The sequence below is a fragment of the Sciurus vulgaris genome (genome assembly GCF_902686455.1).
Source record: "Sciurus vulgaris genome assembly, chromosome: X".
Classification (NCBI taxonomy): domain Eukaryota; kingdom Metazoa; phylum Chordata; class Mammalia; order Rodentia; family Sciuridae; genus Sciurus; species Sciurus vulgaris.
Window position 1 is genome coordinate 18,414,719 of NC_136471.1, and position 15,200 is coordinate 18,429,918.

At 38.3% G+C, this 15,200-nt stretch overlaps 1 protein-coding gene across 24 annotated transcripts in view; it reads left to right on the plus strand.

Annotated features, from left to right (window-relative positions):
• PABIR2 (PABIR family member 2) overlaps positions 1-15,200 on the plus strand; it is a 228,536-nt gene that overhangs the window by 14,140 nt on the left and 199,196 nt on the right. For 6 of the 24 annotated variants that reach the window (XM_079124619.1, XM_079124625.1, XM_079124629.1 and 3 more), the window contains 2 exons: positions 1,352-1,448; positions 14,238-14,318. In XM_079124619.1, coding sequence (XP_078980745.1) covers positions 1,352-1,448; positions 14,238-14,318 — 178 coding nt within the window. The other 18 variants (XM_079124628.1, XM_079124631.1, XM_079124611.1 and 15 more) reach the window with 7 other exon arrangements.

Below are 15,200 nucleotides of genomic sequence, written 5' to 3' on the forward strand. Positions count from 1 at the left end.
AAAAAGTCTATAACATTTCATTTTCAAACCAGGGCTGGGAATGTAGCTCAGTCATTGCCTGCTTTGTACCAGGATCTGGTTTCCATCCCCTACATCACGGGGAAAGGAGGGTGGGGTGGGGGCAGTCACAGGGACCCACCTGTAATCCCAGCTACTCTGGAGGTTTGAAAATTCAAGGCCAGTCTTGGCAATTTAGTGAGACCCTGCCTCAAAATAAAATATAAATAAAAAAAGGGCTCAGTGATAAAGTGACCCTGAGTTCAGTCCCAAGTACCATAAAAGTAAAAATTAAAGTGTCATGTTCAAGCTCAGATAAAGAGCTTCAGCAGCAAGGAATGTGCATGTTTTAAATAAAAGCATACCTTATTTGGGAAGGGACTTTTTCTCCCTGATTTAGAGTTGTAAGGCAGCCCCACTAGTTGGTGGCGAAATGTTTTAGCATTATTTCTTTTGGTGCCAAATTTTGCTGTTATCAGTTCTAAAAAAATCTAGAGAATTAAGTTAGTAGTATAATACTAAATTTGTGAACTAAAAGTAATTGCTTCTAATTGCACATGTACTTTCAAACTTGTATTTTTAAAATATCTTTTTAGTTGTCAATGGACCTTTATTTTATTTTATTATTTATACGTGGTGCTGAGAATCAAACCTAGTGCCTCACACATGCTAGGCAAGCAAGCACTCTACCACTGAGCCACAACCCCAGTCCCAAACTTGTATTTTTAATCTTCATTAAATAGTCTAAAGCAAACTTTTACTTCCACACTGTTTACTGACAATACATTTTTAACCCATTTGATGTCATCTCAGGAAATGTTCGGATGTTCAAACAAATAATCTTTGCTGTGCTGGGGTTGTGGCTCAGTGGTAGAATGCTTGCCTAGCATGTGTGAGGCACTGGATTCCATCCTCAGTACCACATAAAAACAGATAAATAAAATAAAGGTATAGTGTCCATCTACTACCAAAAAAAATGTTTAAAAAATAATCTTTGCTAACCATCTAGCATAAACTATTCATTGTAAGCTTTTCGCTTGGTAATACTTTAGTTCAGCTGTTGTTAAGCTTTACTTCATTTTGCCTGATGTAATCCACGTTCTATTCTTTTATTAAAGAACATGAATATATTCATAACATGCTACTTGTAATGAATGAGAAGTTCTTTTAAGACTGTTCACTTTTTGGTTGAGATTATGTGGAAACATTTCTTCTATACTAAAGCACATGGGAAAATAGCTTTTAAGGAATAACTCAGAGAAGTGTTCTGAGCTGTGGTTAAATAAAGATCACCTGATTTTTGCACCAATCTTATAAAACTGCATTAATGTCACATAATCTCTTTCTATCTTAGGGGAGATGGAAACAGAAAGTCAGCCCAAGAGACTCTTCCAGGGCACTACCAACATGCTGTCTCCGGATGCTGCACATCTGTCTGATCTCAGTTCATGGTAAAAAAAAAAAAATGAAAGAAAATCAAAAGGATATTAGAGTTTGATCCATTTTTTAAACAGCCACATTGAAAGTATATTAGGATAATTTAAAATATATTCAACTTCTAATGCATGCTCCCTTAGAGGAGTCTCCACAAAGGTTTAGATAATTTTGAATATCCCAGATCATTTGAAAGCTATGAATACTTCCTTTGGATATACGTTCAGTTTCATTCCTAGGTCCTGTTAGGTTAGCCTCTCGATAGATGGGATGGTTTGGTAGCATGAACAGCTGTCTGGTGTGAAAAAGTCACAGAGTTGCTGTGGGTAATGTACATTGATTGGAGCTGCCATGTTTGCATTTCATATTATTTCCTTTTAACTTAGCAGAGAATACCAGCATTATCTTAGGCGTTGCATTCTCTAAATGCCATGATCTATGGTTATAAAATCTTTTTGGAAAATTGAGGGTATTTCAGGGTGATGTGAATTAAGGTTGCATTTTTTATAACGCTTCCTGATTCTTATGGTCCAATCATACAATAGTCTACCTCATCCTAGTTTAGGTCTGTAACTTTAGGGCTTTCCCTGTTTCTGTGAGAAAGTTAACTTCTTTTCCTGTATCTGAAGTTGAACTGAGCATTTGCATGCAGAAAATACATATGGGGGGAAGAGACAGTAGCAGTAACCAGGTAATAGCTAAAAATCTTTAAGTATGTCCCAATCAACTCGCTGAATACTCATGTTCAAGACTACAGTTGTTTAATGTCTTTCAGAACTTTTTTCGTTTCCTGAGTTTATGACTGAGTGTCTTTAACAAAAAAGGGGGCACTTACTTTAAAAATAGGATGGTATTCTCTGAATGGAAGATGTATTGACAGTTTCTTCCCAAATCAACTTACTCATTGCTTTGTGTAAGATAACCTGTACTTCTAGTTGACTATGAAGTCCTAGATGATTATTGTTGTTTGTTAGACTCATTGATCAGTACTGCCTTTTGGATTGTTCTAGCTATCAGCCCCATAGTCTCTTCCCCCTCATCTCTGTGGGTCCCTGATTGCTCAGTGTGCTAATTTTGGTACAGAGTGCCTTTCCATGGACGTGGATGGTTGCAAAGAGCAATGCCTGAGGCTTGTCAAGAGGACTAGCAGATGAAACTCTATACTTAGTGCAAACTGCATACTACTTTTATGGTAAAGTGAGTTTGAATATAGGCACATGACTAGAAATAGTTTTGCTTACCCAATTAGTAACCAGGTGACCAAGACGACAGCATTTTGCGAAACTAAAAATATGCAGGCAGGGGGTTGAAGCTTTAGCTCAGTGAACAGAGTATGGGTTCAGTGTGTGCAAGGCCTTGGGTTCAACCCCCAACACACACACACACACACACACAAATAGAGGGTGGGGAGATTTATTTTTATATCATCTTAGGTCAACTTCCAGATGTTACAAAACAGGTTCACACCAATAAGAAAGGAAAGAGGAAGCATGCTATTTACCAAGGGTTCTTGCTTCTTGTCTAGGCATTTATTCCTCTGAGTAGCACACCCTTAGTCATGTATGGCTATTGTAATTTCTGGTTTTGGTAGTTCCATACCCATGAGTAGACCTATGAGTGTCTGTTAGAGCCCTGGGAACATTGTCACTGATGATGAACAGAAAGTTTGACTTTTGAGCACAAAAGGCTATTATTGCCTCACACAGGAGAGATTTGCCATATTCATGATCACTCCTAGAGTGCTAACAGATGGCCCAAGTAATATGTGATGATGAACTTTATTCCTTACCAGGCATGATGGTGCACACCTATAATCCCAGCAACTCGGGAGGCTGAGACAGAAGGATGGCCAGTTTGAAGCCAGCCTCCACAATTTAACGAGGCCCTAAGCAACTTAGCAAGACCCTATCTCCAAATAAAGTAAAGAGGGCTGGGGACAGTGGTAAAGTGCCCCTGGGTTCAATCCCTGGTAATCCCCCCACCAAACAAAAAGAAAAGAAAAGGCTGAGGCAGGAGGATGACTTGAGCCCATGAGTAAGAGACCAGCCTGGGCAACATAGGATAGGTAAGTAATGAACTAAATTTTTTAAAGTATGTTTTTAGTCATTAATAATAGTCAAAATTAGTGTTTAGCTTCTGTACTCTGAGGTTATTAAAACTTAAAATTGTGCTAAGAATTTTGGGAACCTTCTATTCTGATGATAACACTGGTATCGACGACGAAGAGATTTTAAATATGAGTTACTCTCTTTCTGTAGAAGAGATTTTAAATATGGGTTACTCTCTTTCTGTAGAACATGGATCCCACTTTTGCAGAAACTTTTCTTCTAAAGCTGGTTTCAGTGATCAAAATCAGACATCCATATTCTTAGAAATGAGAACAGAGACAGGAACCAACTGCACCCTGGTTTGTATTGCCAGGGTGTCAGTCTACTTGATAACAAAACTAAAGAATCAATTTTTACACTACCTTTTAGAGAACAGATAAAGGATCAGCTCATTAGTAGTTATCTCATCATTTTACTCTTTATAGTTTGTTCCCTGCCCCACCTCATAAAGAAAGAAGAAAGATTGGGTTTTATAATCTTTAAAGTTCATGGACTAGATGGTAATATTTAAAATCTGACATCTTTGAAGTATAAATTAAATTTGAGAAGGGATCCATCTGGAGTTTGTATCCAGTTAAGCATACCTTTTATTTATTTTTTTTATAAACTAAATAAAAATTCTGAAGTCATTACAACTAAATCTGAGGAACAACATTAACCACAAGGCAGGAATTATGTCATTTTCTTTTAGTCCTTGTGAGCATTAAGTGTTTGAGCATAACTCAGAAGTGTACCTTTGCATGGTGCTTTGATTCTTTTTGCTTGATGGGAATTCTTCCTCTGTTCCTTGCTCTATTAGGAGTAAGACTTCAGTATCTACAATATGCTATATCAAATAAAGGCATTTTCAGGGTTGCTGGCCCTGCAGAGAAGATTGTGATAGTCTATATCTCCTACATTAAAGGAAACATTCTCACATGAATTTTCTTGCCCAGTGCAACAGTATTAATGAGTTCATTTTAACATTTTGTATTAAGTTTGTCTCAGTGGTTCTAACATAATTTTTAGTGTTATATGTGTCATGCCAAAAAAATAGCAGCATGAATATATGACAGGTACAAAAATAAATATTAATAATGATATATTTCATAAATTAATAAGAATGTATACATAGACTTTAGAGATGTTTATATGAACCACTTAGACATGTGTACATATACTTTTAAACTCCTGTCCCCAGGATAACGGAAAATGAGCATATTTAAATATGTGATCTTATGTGGGAGGATAATGCTGGACCCCTTAAGGCAAGATTATAGAGCCAGAGGGCCATATGTATCAGTTCAGTTCATAGCATGGGGTTGAGGGCTGCCCTGTATGTAGTCACCTTATACTAAAATCTGCACTAGGCTTGATAGGACTGTGACTGATTTCTAGTGCATTTACCTGCCTGTCATTAATCTGATAGAAACTTATGGATCGGATGAGCCTCTGCCTCGTCCAGTTGGGGAGATCACATGAGTCACATTGGATATTCTAGTTTTGTTATTATTTTCTCCTTTGACTATTTTAGTGATTCACTTATACTTTCACCCATAGATTTTCAGACAGAGCGTACTTCTTTCACAGTCATGTACTTTCAATTGTGTGGTTCCAGTATTGTCTTGATAATGTATATTCAGTGGCTGCAGTGAATTAGTTCACTACTGATTGGGCAACTCCTGTGTACAAAGTGAATTGTCTAGGTCTTTTGCTTTTCTACAATCGTATGGTCTTTGGCCATTAGTGGAAGCAAAGCTCATTAGCACTTCCATCAGAGCTTAAGTGAGAAAAAGAAGAGAGAAACTCAAATTAGACCATACTTAGCTATTTTTAGAAGCTCTGGTATAAGTTTTAATAATGATCCCTATGAGCTGGGTGCAGCTGCACACACCTATATTCCCAGCAGCTTGGGCAGCTGAGGCAGGAGGATCATGAGTTCAAAGCCAGCCTCAGCAACTTAGTGAGGTGCTAAGCAATTCGGTGAGACCCTGTCTCTAAATGAAATACAAAATAGGACTGGGGATGTGGCTCAGTGGTTTAGTGCCCCTGAGTTCAATCCCTGGTACCAATAATAATAATAATCACTATGGAAATTACTTTTGTACAGTGATCTCTCTACAGATTCAAAACTTATATAAGTCTTGCTTTACATGGATATCCTAACAGTTGGTGATTTGTGACCTGAATAGTCTCTGCTTCTGTGACTATGTGTAGTCATGCCAGATTTACTAGAACAGAAATTAGATTTTATGTTTAGTAAGAGTGCTTAGCTAAAACTTCAACTTCTGAATCTAAATTGCAGAGGAAGCTAAAATGTAAGCATGCTGTTTTTCTCTTAATGAACCAGATTATATACATTTTTATGTAATCATAGAGAAGAAATTCTGAAATAAAATTTTTTTAAACTTTCCTCGTAACTTCTCCATTTGTTTATTTCTCTTAAGGTAATCAACAGTGTTAGAAGAAAAATTTCACTGCATGAGTCATATTATGCATTTTTGAATTAATAAGGATTCACCCAAGCAAGCAAGTCTTAGTACAAATGAAATCTTTTAACCCAGGACTCACCATAAGTCTGGTTGCTGGAATAAGGAATTCTTTATTTATATTCAGATTATCTGCATGGTGGCCAAATTTTAATCTAAGCCTGTTTTCTTCCTGCCAAGTAGCATAGAGCGTGTCCTTCGGCTCTCCAGCCAATATGTGCTTTAAGAAAGTAAATTCATTTTAATATTAGTCTAGGCAAAAAGCTGCAGAAGGAAAAATCACATATGTTCCAAAGGGAAATAGAAAGGTCTTTTTGATTTTTCCAATGTCTTGGATTATCTGTGCAACTTTCTTTCAGTAGTTTGAATAATTCATATTTTAGACCCATTTTGCCATTTAGTTGAACAAATATCAGAGGCAGCTAAATTTTCCAAACTTCGTACTTGAAAGTGGAATTATTAATGATGCATTTGACAGCAGTGAGCATAGTGTAGGAGTAGTGTGGAGTATACTGTTTCCATTTTTATTTTTACTTCTCCAAAGCCTATTTGTAGTCTGTCTCCACTTAAAATCACTCCACAGGCAAGAGAAGGAAATGATATTTGGGGGCTGGAGGTGCAGCTCACTGGTAGAGCACTTGCTTAGCATGCTTGAGGACCAGGGTTCCATCCCCAGCACTAACAAGAAAGAAAAAAAAAAAGGAAAGAAATGACATTTGTTTGTTTATTTTTTTGGTACTGGGGATTGAACCCGGGGGTGCTTTACCACTGAGCCACATCCCAGTCTTTTTTTTTTTTTGAAGGCAGGGTGTCACTGTCACTAAGTTGCTGAGGCTGGTCTCAAATGTGCAATCCTCCTGCCTCAGCCTCCGGAGTTGCTGGAAATACAGGAATGTACCATAATGCTCAGCAAGAAATGACACTGTAAAAGCAGAAGAGTAGAGAAGCAGGAGGGGGCTGGCTACATTTCACTGTGTGTGATGTATGGCCCAGAGACTTCCAAATATAGCATAGGTTTAACTTGGAAATTTATAAAAATAATATTAAAGACTCCTAACATTTAGACCAGTGCCTCTTAGGTCAGAATAGGTTCTTGCAAATGAGCTAGTGGCCAAAACCTCAAACTAGAACTCATATTTCCTGATTCATAACTCCTCCAATTCTATGCTTTTTTCCCTTTGAAAAAATACAAAGTACAACTGTGTAAATTTTTTTTTTTTTTTTTTTTTTTTTTTGGTACCAGGGATTGAACCCAGGGCACTTAATCACTGAGCCACATCCTTAGCCCTTTTAAATTTTTAGTTTGAGTCAGGGTCTCGCTAAGTTGCTTAGGGCCTTGCTAAGTTGCTGAGGCTGGCTTTGAACTTGGGATCCTTCTGCTTTAGCTTCCCAAACGTGTGTCATCATGGCCAGCTATGTAAATTCTTAAACTACCTAACTGCCTCTCCAGCTTTGTCTCTTACTATGTTCTCTTTGTTTCCCATTCTACAAACACACCACCTGCTCTTGATTCCTAGAACTACCCTCACTTCCTCCCAAACCTTGCTTAGTTCATGCCTATTTGTCTTTCAGATTATAATGCAAATGTCACCTCTGGGCAGCCTTTCCCAGTTCCTCCAGGTTAGATCAGGTTATCCATATGTTGGGTGCTCATAGGCTCTTGTATCTTGCTTTGAGTACTTGTATTACAAGTGACAAATACATATTTATTAGCATGATTACTTAAATGTCTCTCCTAAATTCAGTGAGGGCAGGGAACATGTCTATCTTTTATGCCTTTATCCTTCTAATATCTAGCATACTTCCTACACTTGGCAGGCACTCAGTAAATATTAGACTAAGCAAATGAGTGAATTCAGGCAAACGTAGAACATAGAGCTTGTATATTAGATTGATGGGAGTCAAAGTCAGAGACGTGACTTGATGTGAAATTGCAAAACTTCTCAAATCCCTGCAAAAGTAAGAAGCCAGATTCATAAGGCAGTCTGGCTTAATTGTTGGGGAGCAGTGGGTTTCTCGGCTGAATGGGGCAGGTATCCCTGACCTGAGTTATAGAGGTGCCTGATGTCCAGGTTAGTTTTAGTGGAAACATAGGAACAGAGGCTGGTTAAAGTAGCAGTGGTCATGAGGATAATGGGATCATGGGTAGAGAGCATTCATTTTAAAAGCTTAACTGGAGAGTACCTGAGGAATCAAAGGACAGAACATTTTGGAGATGGTAGGGAGACCTTTGAGGTTTGGAAGCAAGAGAAAAGGAAATGGCATAAGGAATTTGTATAAAATGAGAAGAATATGAAGGGCATATAATTGGAGGGGAAAATCATTTTCTTTTTCTTTTCTTTTTTTTTTTTTTTTTTGATACTGGGGATTGAACCCAGGGGCACTTAACCACTGAGCCACATCCCCATCCCTTTTTATATTTTATTTAGGGACAGGGTCTTGCTAAGTTGCTGAGGCTGGCTTTGAACTCGTGATGCTCCTGCCTCAGCCACCACACCCAGCTAGAAAACATGTTCTAATTGAAGACTTCTTGGGAGTGGGCAAGTGGTCAGCTCTAGGGTGGTTGAAAGACTTTGTTTTAGAGTAGAGGAACCGGGATGCAATGTGGTTGATGGCACACTTTAGGCAGCCCAAGAATGGGCACCTCTGAGTCCAGGCTGATGGGAGGGTAAAAAGATAAACCTGAGGATAATTAACCTCTTGAGCAGAAGGTCAGGGGACCCTCTCGAAAAAACCATGGCATGCAAGATGAATGCTTATCCTGTTGGACAGTCTGCTGCCTCGCGGGGTAGGGGGCACTCAAATGATACAGAACCTTGAGAGTCTGTCTTTCAGAATTTATTTATATGAATATAATTTCACAGGTATTAGTACATTATGTAGTTCATTGCTGTTGCTTTTATGCTTTTTATTATTTACAACTGCTCCACTGATGTGTGAGTCTTTGAAACCGTGTCGTTGCATGTTATGTTTATCCTGATAGATGCATTTGCTTATAATTCTTTTTGCTTTGTCCTCAGTTCAGATATTTTGGATGGCAGTAGTAGAAGCAGTGGCTTATCCTCAGACTCACTGGCTACAGGCAGCGCTCCTGCAGAGTCTCCAGTAGCATGCTCCAATTCATGCTCTTCGTTCATCTTGATGGATGATCTCTCACCCAAGTGACTTAAACATTTCTGATTCAGTGCTTTTTAACTGCTGTTTCCCACATAAAACATTCAGTGAGGAACGCAGAGAACTTTGATCCATAATGAGGATTGAAGTTTGACAGATTTCAGTCATTCTGATGCTGTTATTTTGGAGCATCTCTCCCCTCTAAAGTTTAATTACTTACTATCATGTCTGTTTTTGCTGATCTCATTTTACATTTAGTGACTAAATCTCAAAATACTGATGTTTGATCACGTAGAAGATTTGCTTTTCCTTAGTGCCTCAAAGAGCAGCTGCTTTCCAGTCTGTATGCTTAAGGGAAGCACGGATATGAATTTGCTCTCATGGTTCTTTTCCCCAGCAGTGATGTGATCAAGTTGATCAGAAATTCTCTTGCTTGAGAGATTTTATTTTTTTGTTCTCTATTGACTACATAGTTTCTAATCTCTTTATTTCTTAGCAATCTGCAAATTGCTTTTGAACAGATTAAATTTTTAGTTTTCTGCATCAGCTTAAAGCACATTATTTCGTTTCCTTTTCCTGTTTGAGCTGCTGCTTACTTGCCATATCTCACCGAGGGGAAGAAATGCCTAGACGCTTCTGTCTCTATCCTTGTCGCTTCTTTGCTGTTGGAGTGTATGATGTGAGGACTGATTTTAGTGCTGAGAATGTAAATGAACTTACAGGATGCCTGGGTTAGTCATCCAGGTTCTTATGACTTTGCTGCCACAGTTGATAATTCTCCTCCCAAACCTGTTGTCCTAAGGAATATATAAAATATTGTTGATATTTCTAGGTGGTGTTATCAAGGAGAAGAAATTCCTGCCTTGACCAGATGTGTGGAGCATCTACAAATGAATGAATAATGTATTTGCATACAAAGCAAGTGGTCCATGGAGCTGTCATTGTCTCCGGTGGTATTATGAGGCCTTAGGTGCCTTGGGGTACATTGTCGTGCTGTAAGGGATGTATATCATAAGATAGTGTGGAAAAGGAGGCTTTATGTGTGTGATAGCCACATCCTATTTCAGTTGCTGCTTTTTTCTGATGCCTTTTTGTCATTGGATTTGTTTGTTTTGTCATGTGGTGACTGGTGTTTTGGTTATTGTGTTGCCGCCAGAGTCGGAATCCAGTTTGTGTCCGTGCTGCCTTATAGTAAGGGCAGTTAAATCTCTATGAGGAAGCTTTTAGGAGCTGAAAAAGTCAATGTTATCGTGCATTCTGCTTTTAAGAAGTTGTTTGAGCTGTAAGCACTGTACCTACCAATAAGTGCTAGGTATCATGTTATTTAATTTTTACAAAAGGAAACTCGTGGCTGAGCTATTTAGGCAATCTGAGTATAGTCTCTTGTTATGTTATTTATTATTAATTATATCATGTAAAATGTCATAATAGAGTTCTTTTCGTGTTCAGACATCGTGGTTGGATTGTCTGTGTCTAATGTGCACATTGCCTGCTAGGATCATGCTATTCTATTTTTTTAAATGAATGTAAGAAAATAAAAACTACTGCCCTTGTGTTTTTTGAAGGCAAAGGTCCTTGGATTTTAAAGGAAGATGGTGTGCTTTGAAGGCACTCACAGACTAGTAATAGAAGATGGCTCGAAGGGGAACGTGTTCTCTTCCAGTTATAGAGAACTTCACTTAGCTTGCAGTAGTTCCGTTACAGAATTAGATGTGTCCTTTATTTTAAATTGTAATCACTGCCATCACAGCTACTAAGAGCTTTTGTTCCTGTGTTGCTTTCGCCTGGGCAAAGCCTACAACCCTTCAAAGCTAATGTCATTGTCCCCTTGTGTGCCATTTTAAAGAAAAATCTCATTGATGGTACTTGGTGTATCTATTCTGTTTGTAAAAGAACCATGTTAAGATGTTTTTGCTTCTATAATGATAATGGTTTTGTCTTTCAGGAGATTTGTCCACCTTCACTCTACTGTCTTCTTTGCCTTAAAGGGACACTTTTGGGTTCAAATGTAGGACTGTTAGGAGAGAACCTTTGAAATGTGGTGATATTTAAATATATTTTTGAAATCCAGTGGTGGGCTAGAGCAGGAAATTGAAATTGTTCCAGTGGTATGAGAACTGGGAGGCAAGATGATTCACTTTATTGTTTAAACCAAGGTTCATTTTCAGTTTTTATTCTTTAAATGGATTGAAATGTTAGACTTGTGCAGGGATTGTTTTGAAATAAATAAAGGATAGAGATGTGCTAGGCCACAGATGAGCTTTCTTGACAGTACCCCTTTATTTTTATATAAAGTATAATATTTGAAAAGTGGTTATTGTTATAAAGTAAAATTCCCTCTTCCTGTTCTAATACTATATCATATATTTCAAGCTTCTATTTGAAAACAAGTACAAGAAATAATACAATAAGATAATCCTCCAGATACTGTTTTTGCTTGACTGACTTAATAATCACTGTTTCATGACAACTGCTTTTGGAATAATAGAACAATAATAGAAAGTTTTGTGAAATGCTGGCCTTGCATATATCTTAGAATGCAAATTTAATAAAGTGTGTACATGCATAAAATATAGTGTTTTAAAAGTCTATCTCTTTTATTCTTCTTGATAATTGTTTTCTGCTCCATATCCCAAAAGTCCATTCTCTGTATCTAATGGCAAATCAGGTTTTGAGTTAAAAGGTATCAGGAACACAAAGAAATCATAGCTATATTGAAGTTGGGGCTGTTTTCCCAAAGAGAAACCTCTCCACATAATTTGTCAAAAATTCAAGAGTATTTTGTGGAATTTGACAATTTAGAAGGTTCTTGCCAGGGTCACACATATTTTTTACTTGCTTTCAATTTATATTTTATTTTTTCACATATTTATAAGCCTCTATAAATTAGTTTTGAATAATACAGGGAGGTATGTAAATAGGCAAAAATAAAGCCTTTTATCCCTGACTTGGGTCCTAAACCCTCAATTTTATTTTCAGTTTTCAAAAAGTAAATGGACTACTTTATTTTAAAAGACTTTCCATTTTGAAATAATTTCATATTTGTGAAACTCTTGCAGTAGCCCGAAGTCCCACGTTTGCTTTGTCATTCTATGTGTGCTCATGTGTGTGTCTCTGTGTATACCATCCGAGAATAAGGTGCAGATGTGAGATTCCATTACCCTTAAATGCTCACGTATAAATTTCCTAAAGACAAGGACATTCTACATAAACCACATTACAACTATCAAATTCAGGAATTTAACATTGATTCAAAATTGTCATCAAATCTGTAGGCCCATTCCAATTTTGCCTGTGTTCCCAATAGTTTTTTTTTTTTTAAAGAAAAGAAGAAACAATTTTTTCTTGACCAGAATTTAATCTAGACTTCTGTATTACACTTGGTCATCATCATGTCTTTACTGTCCATCAATCTGGAAGTCCCTCAGTCTTTCCCTGTCTTTTGTCAACTTCAAATTTTTGAAAAGTGCTTATCAGTTATTTTGTAAAATGTCCTTTGGTTTGGGTTTGACTGTTGTTTCCTCATGATTAAATTCAGGTTTTGCATTTTGGACAGAAATACCACGGAAGTGATGCTGTGTTCTCAATATGTCATTTTAGGACGTACATGGTGTCACTTTTTTTCTGTTCCTATGCTATTCACATTGATTCCTGGGTTAAGGTGGTGTCTACCATGTTTCTGCACTATATAGTTCTGTCTTTTGTAACTCCATTTACTGATAATGAGAAACCTGGTTCCTTTTATCCTCAATGTAATTCCTCCTCTATTCTATATGTCACCAGTTTCCTACCTGGCCAGCCACCATCCAGACTGCCTCCTTGGCCCCAACCATCTCCTTGGAACTCACCCTGTTGCCCCACTGCCCTGGCTGCCTCTAAGGAAGAAAGGGAAAGGGGAGAAGGTCTAAATTTTTCATCTTAAATACACCTGCTTCACACCCACCTCTAAGCTCCTTTTCCTCTGATTACAGCTCAAGAATTTCTTTTTTTTTTTTTTTTTGTGGGGCTGGAGATTTGAACCCGGGCTTTGTGCTTGCGAGGCAAGCACTCTAGCAACTGAGCTATATCCCCAATCCCTCAAGAATTTCTTATATGCATTCACTTAACAAATATTTATTGAGCTCTGTGCTGGGAACTGTAAATGCAGATTAAGTCCATGCCTTCAGGGAGACCAGCATGGTGGAATAAATAGAAGTACACTAACCATTAGAGGCTCTGATTAGGGCATATTGGGGAGCACAGCGTAAGAGCCTGGGCTGGGGTACTGGAATACTTCCCAGAAGAGGGAACGCTGAAGCTCAATTATGAAGAATTTGGGTGGATGTAGGAATCGGGTAGAGGGAAATAAGATACAGGCAAGAAGAGACCAAGGCACAATTAGAGAAATTCAAGTCGTTTGGTAATAGGAGAAATGAAGCTGGAAAGGGAAACAGGCCCTGTGGTCTTTTGAGGATTGGGAGGCTAGCTTAAGTGGGTGGAAGCCATGGGTGTCGACTTAAGCAAGGAGAAAGTGAGGTGGTGGAAATCCTAACAAGCATCAACATTTAGGAGTCAGGCTGAAGACGAGAGGGCAGCAAGAGGTAGGAGAAAAAATCTACAAAAAGTTGCTAGCTGAGGTGAAGCTGAGGAGGGAGTGGTCTGCCAGTTAGATGTGAACTGAAAATTTCTCATCGGATCTGATAATTAGGTCCCTGAGAGACTTTCCTTAGTGTACTTTTAGTGGTTGAGTTGAATTGCAGTGGCCTGAATAAACAGGGGTTTAGGAAATTGAGACTGTTAACATGTATAGTCTATGTTCAACATCTAACCTCCTTTACCTTTTTTCCCAACACTTGTTCCCTTACAATACAAATTGCCATTTTCTCCGGCATTCTCTGTGGCTAGCACTGTATCTGAAATGGAATAGTCACTCAATAAAATTTCGTTGAAGAATAACCCACACTCTAACCTATAGGGGGAGCTGAAAGAAAATCCCCCAACCTATAAATGGGAGGTGAAAGCATGTCACCCGAACCTATAGAAGGAGCTGAAAGAAAATCACAAGGGAATGTTAACCTATAGGAGAAGCTGAAAGAAAATCTCCCGGGAAGTATTAACCACACACTCTAACCTCTAGGAGGAGCATCAAGCCTCGTCTTCCAGACATTCCGGAGGAAAACTTGAGTGAGGAGTCTTCATCAAGGAGTTCCACCCCTAGGTAATATTTAGTGCCATATACCTACTATCTACCTTCTATCTGACGCACGCGATACTAGCTTTCCATTTATGATAGTGATATGACGTTTTCTATTTAGCAGATTACACCTTTAAAGACCTGTATTTAAAAAATAGACATAGCAAAGAAAAAGTTCAAGCATCTTAAATGGACAGTATGAGTGACAGATAATGACCAAAATCTTCGAAGTAAAATATATGTAATAACTTGGATTCAGGGAAATACTGGAGCCACACTGGTGTATGGGACTGTTGTGAAAAAGTTAAAAGGTGTTGAATCTGTGTGGAATGCTCTTTTGGGGTTCCTCTTGGAAGTCTCTCTTTTTGAAATTCTGCTCTTTGCGATAAGAGAGCTATGGTACCTCTCCTTTAGCTTTCGAAAAGACATCCCCTCTTGTTTTCAAGGACAAGAGGGAAGTTGGGTGGGGCGCAGGGAAAAGGGGCCTAAGGAGCCTGTCAGGCCTGGCTTGCTTACTTATATCTCTGGTTAAAGAAAGGAGAGCTAAGGTCAGAATGTACCCCTCCGAGAAAGAAGCTTCTAGTCATATCCCTGAGGCCTCAGCTAAAAGGAATTTGTATCCAGCGTCCCCTGGTTACTACACTGAAATTTGGATTGAAAGCTCAGTTAGGTGTTTATTTGTCGGAGTCTGTCCTTTAGGCGCTTATCTCCCTCCAGAACCTGTGGGGTCTGGGGTTGGAGGAGGAACTCCATAACTATGGTTATGGGTGGAGGGTCAAGAATTCTAGGATTTGTAATCCTGACCATGTGTGTTTCCTCCTCAGAGACAAAATTAACATTCCATAGTGTTTTCAACCTATTTGCCTTTTACTTAAGAGTGTTTTCTTTATTCATTTTTAAATTATG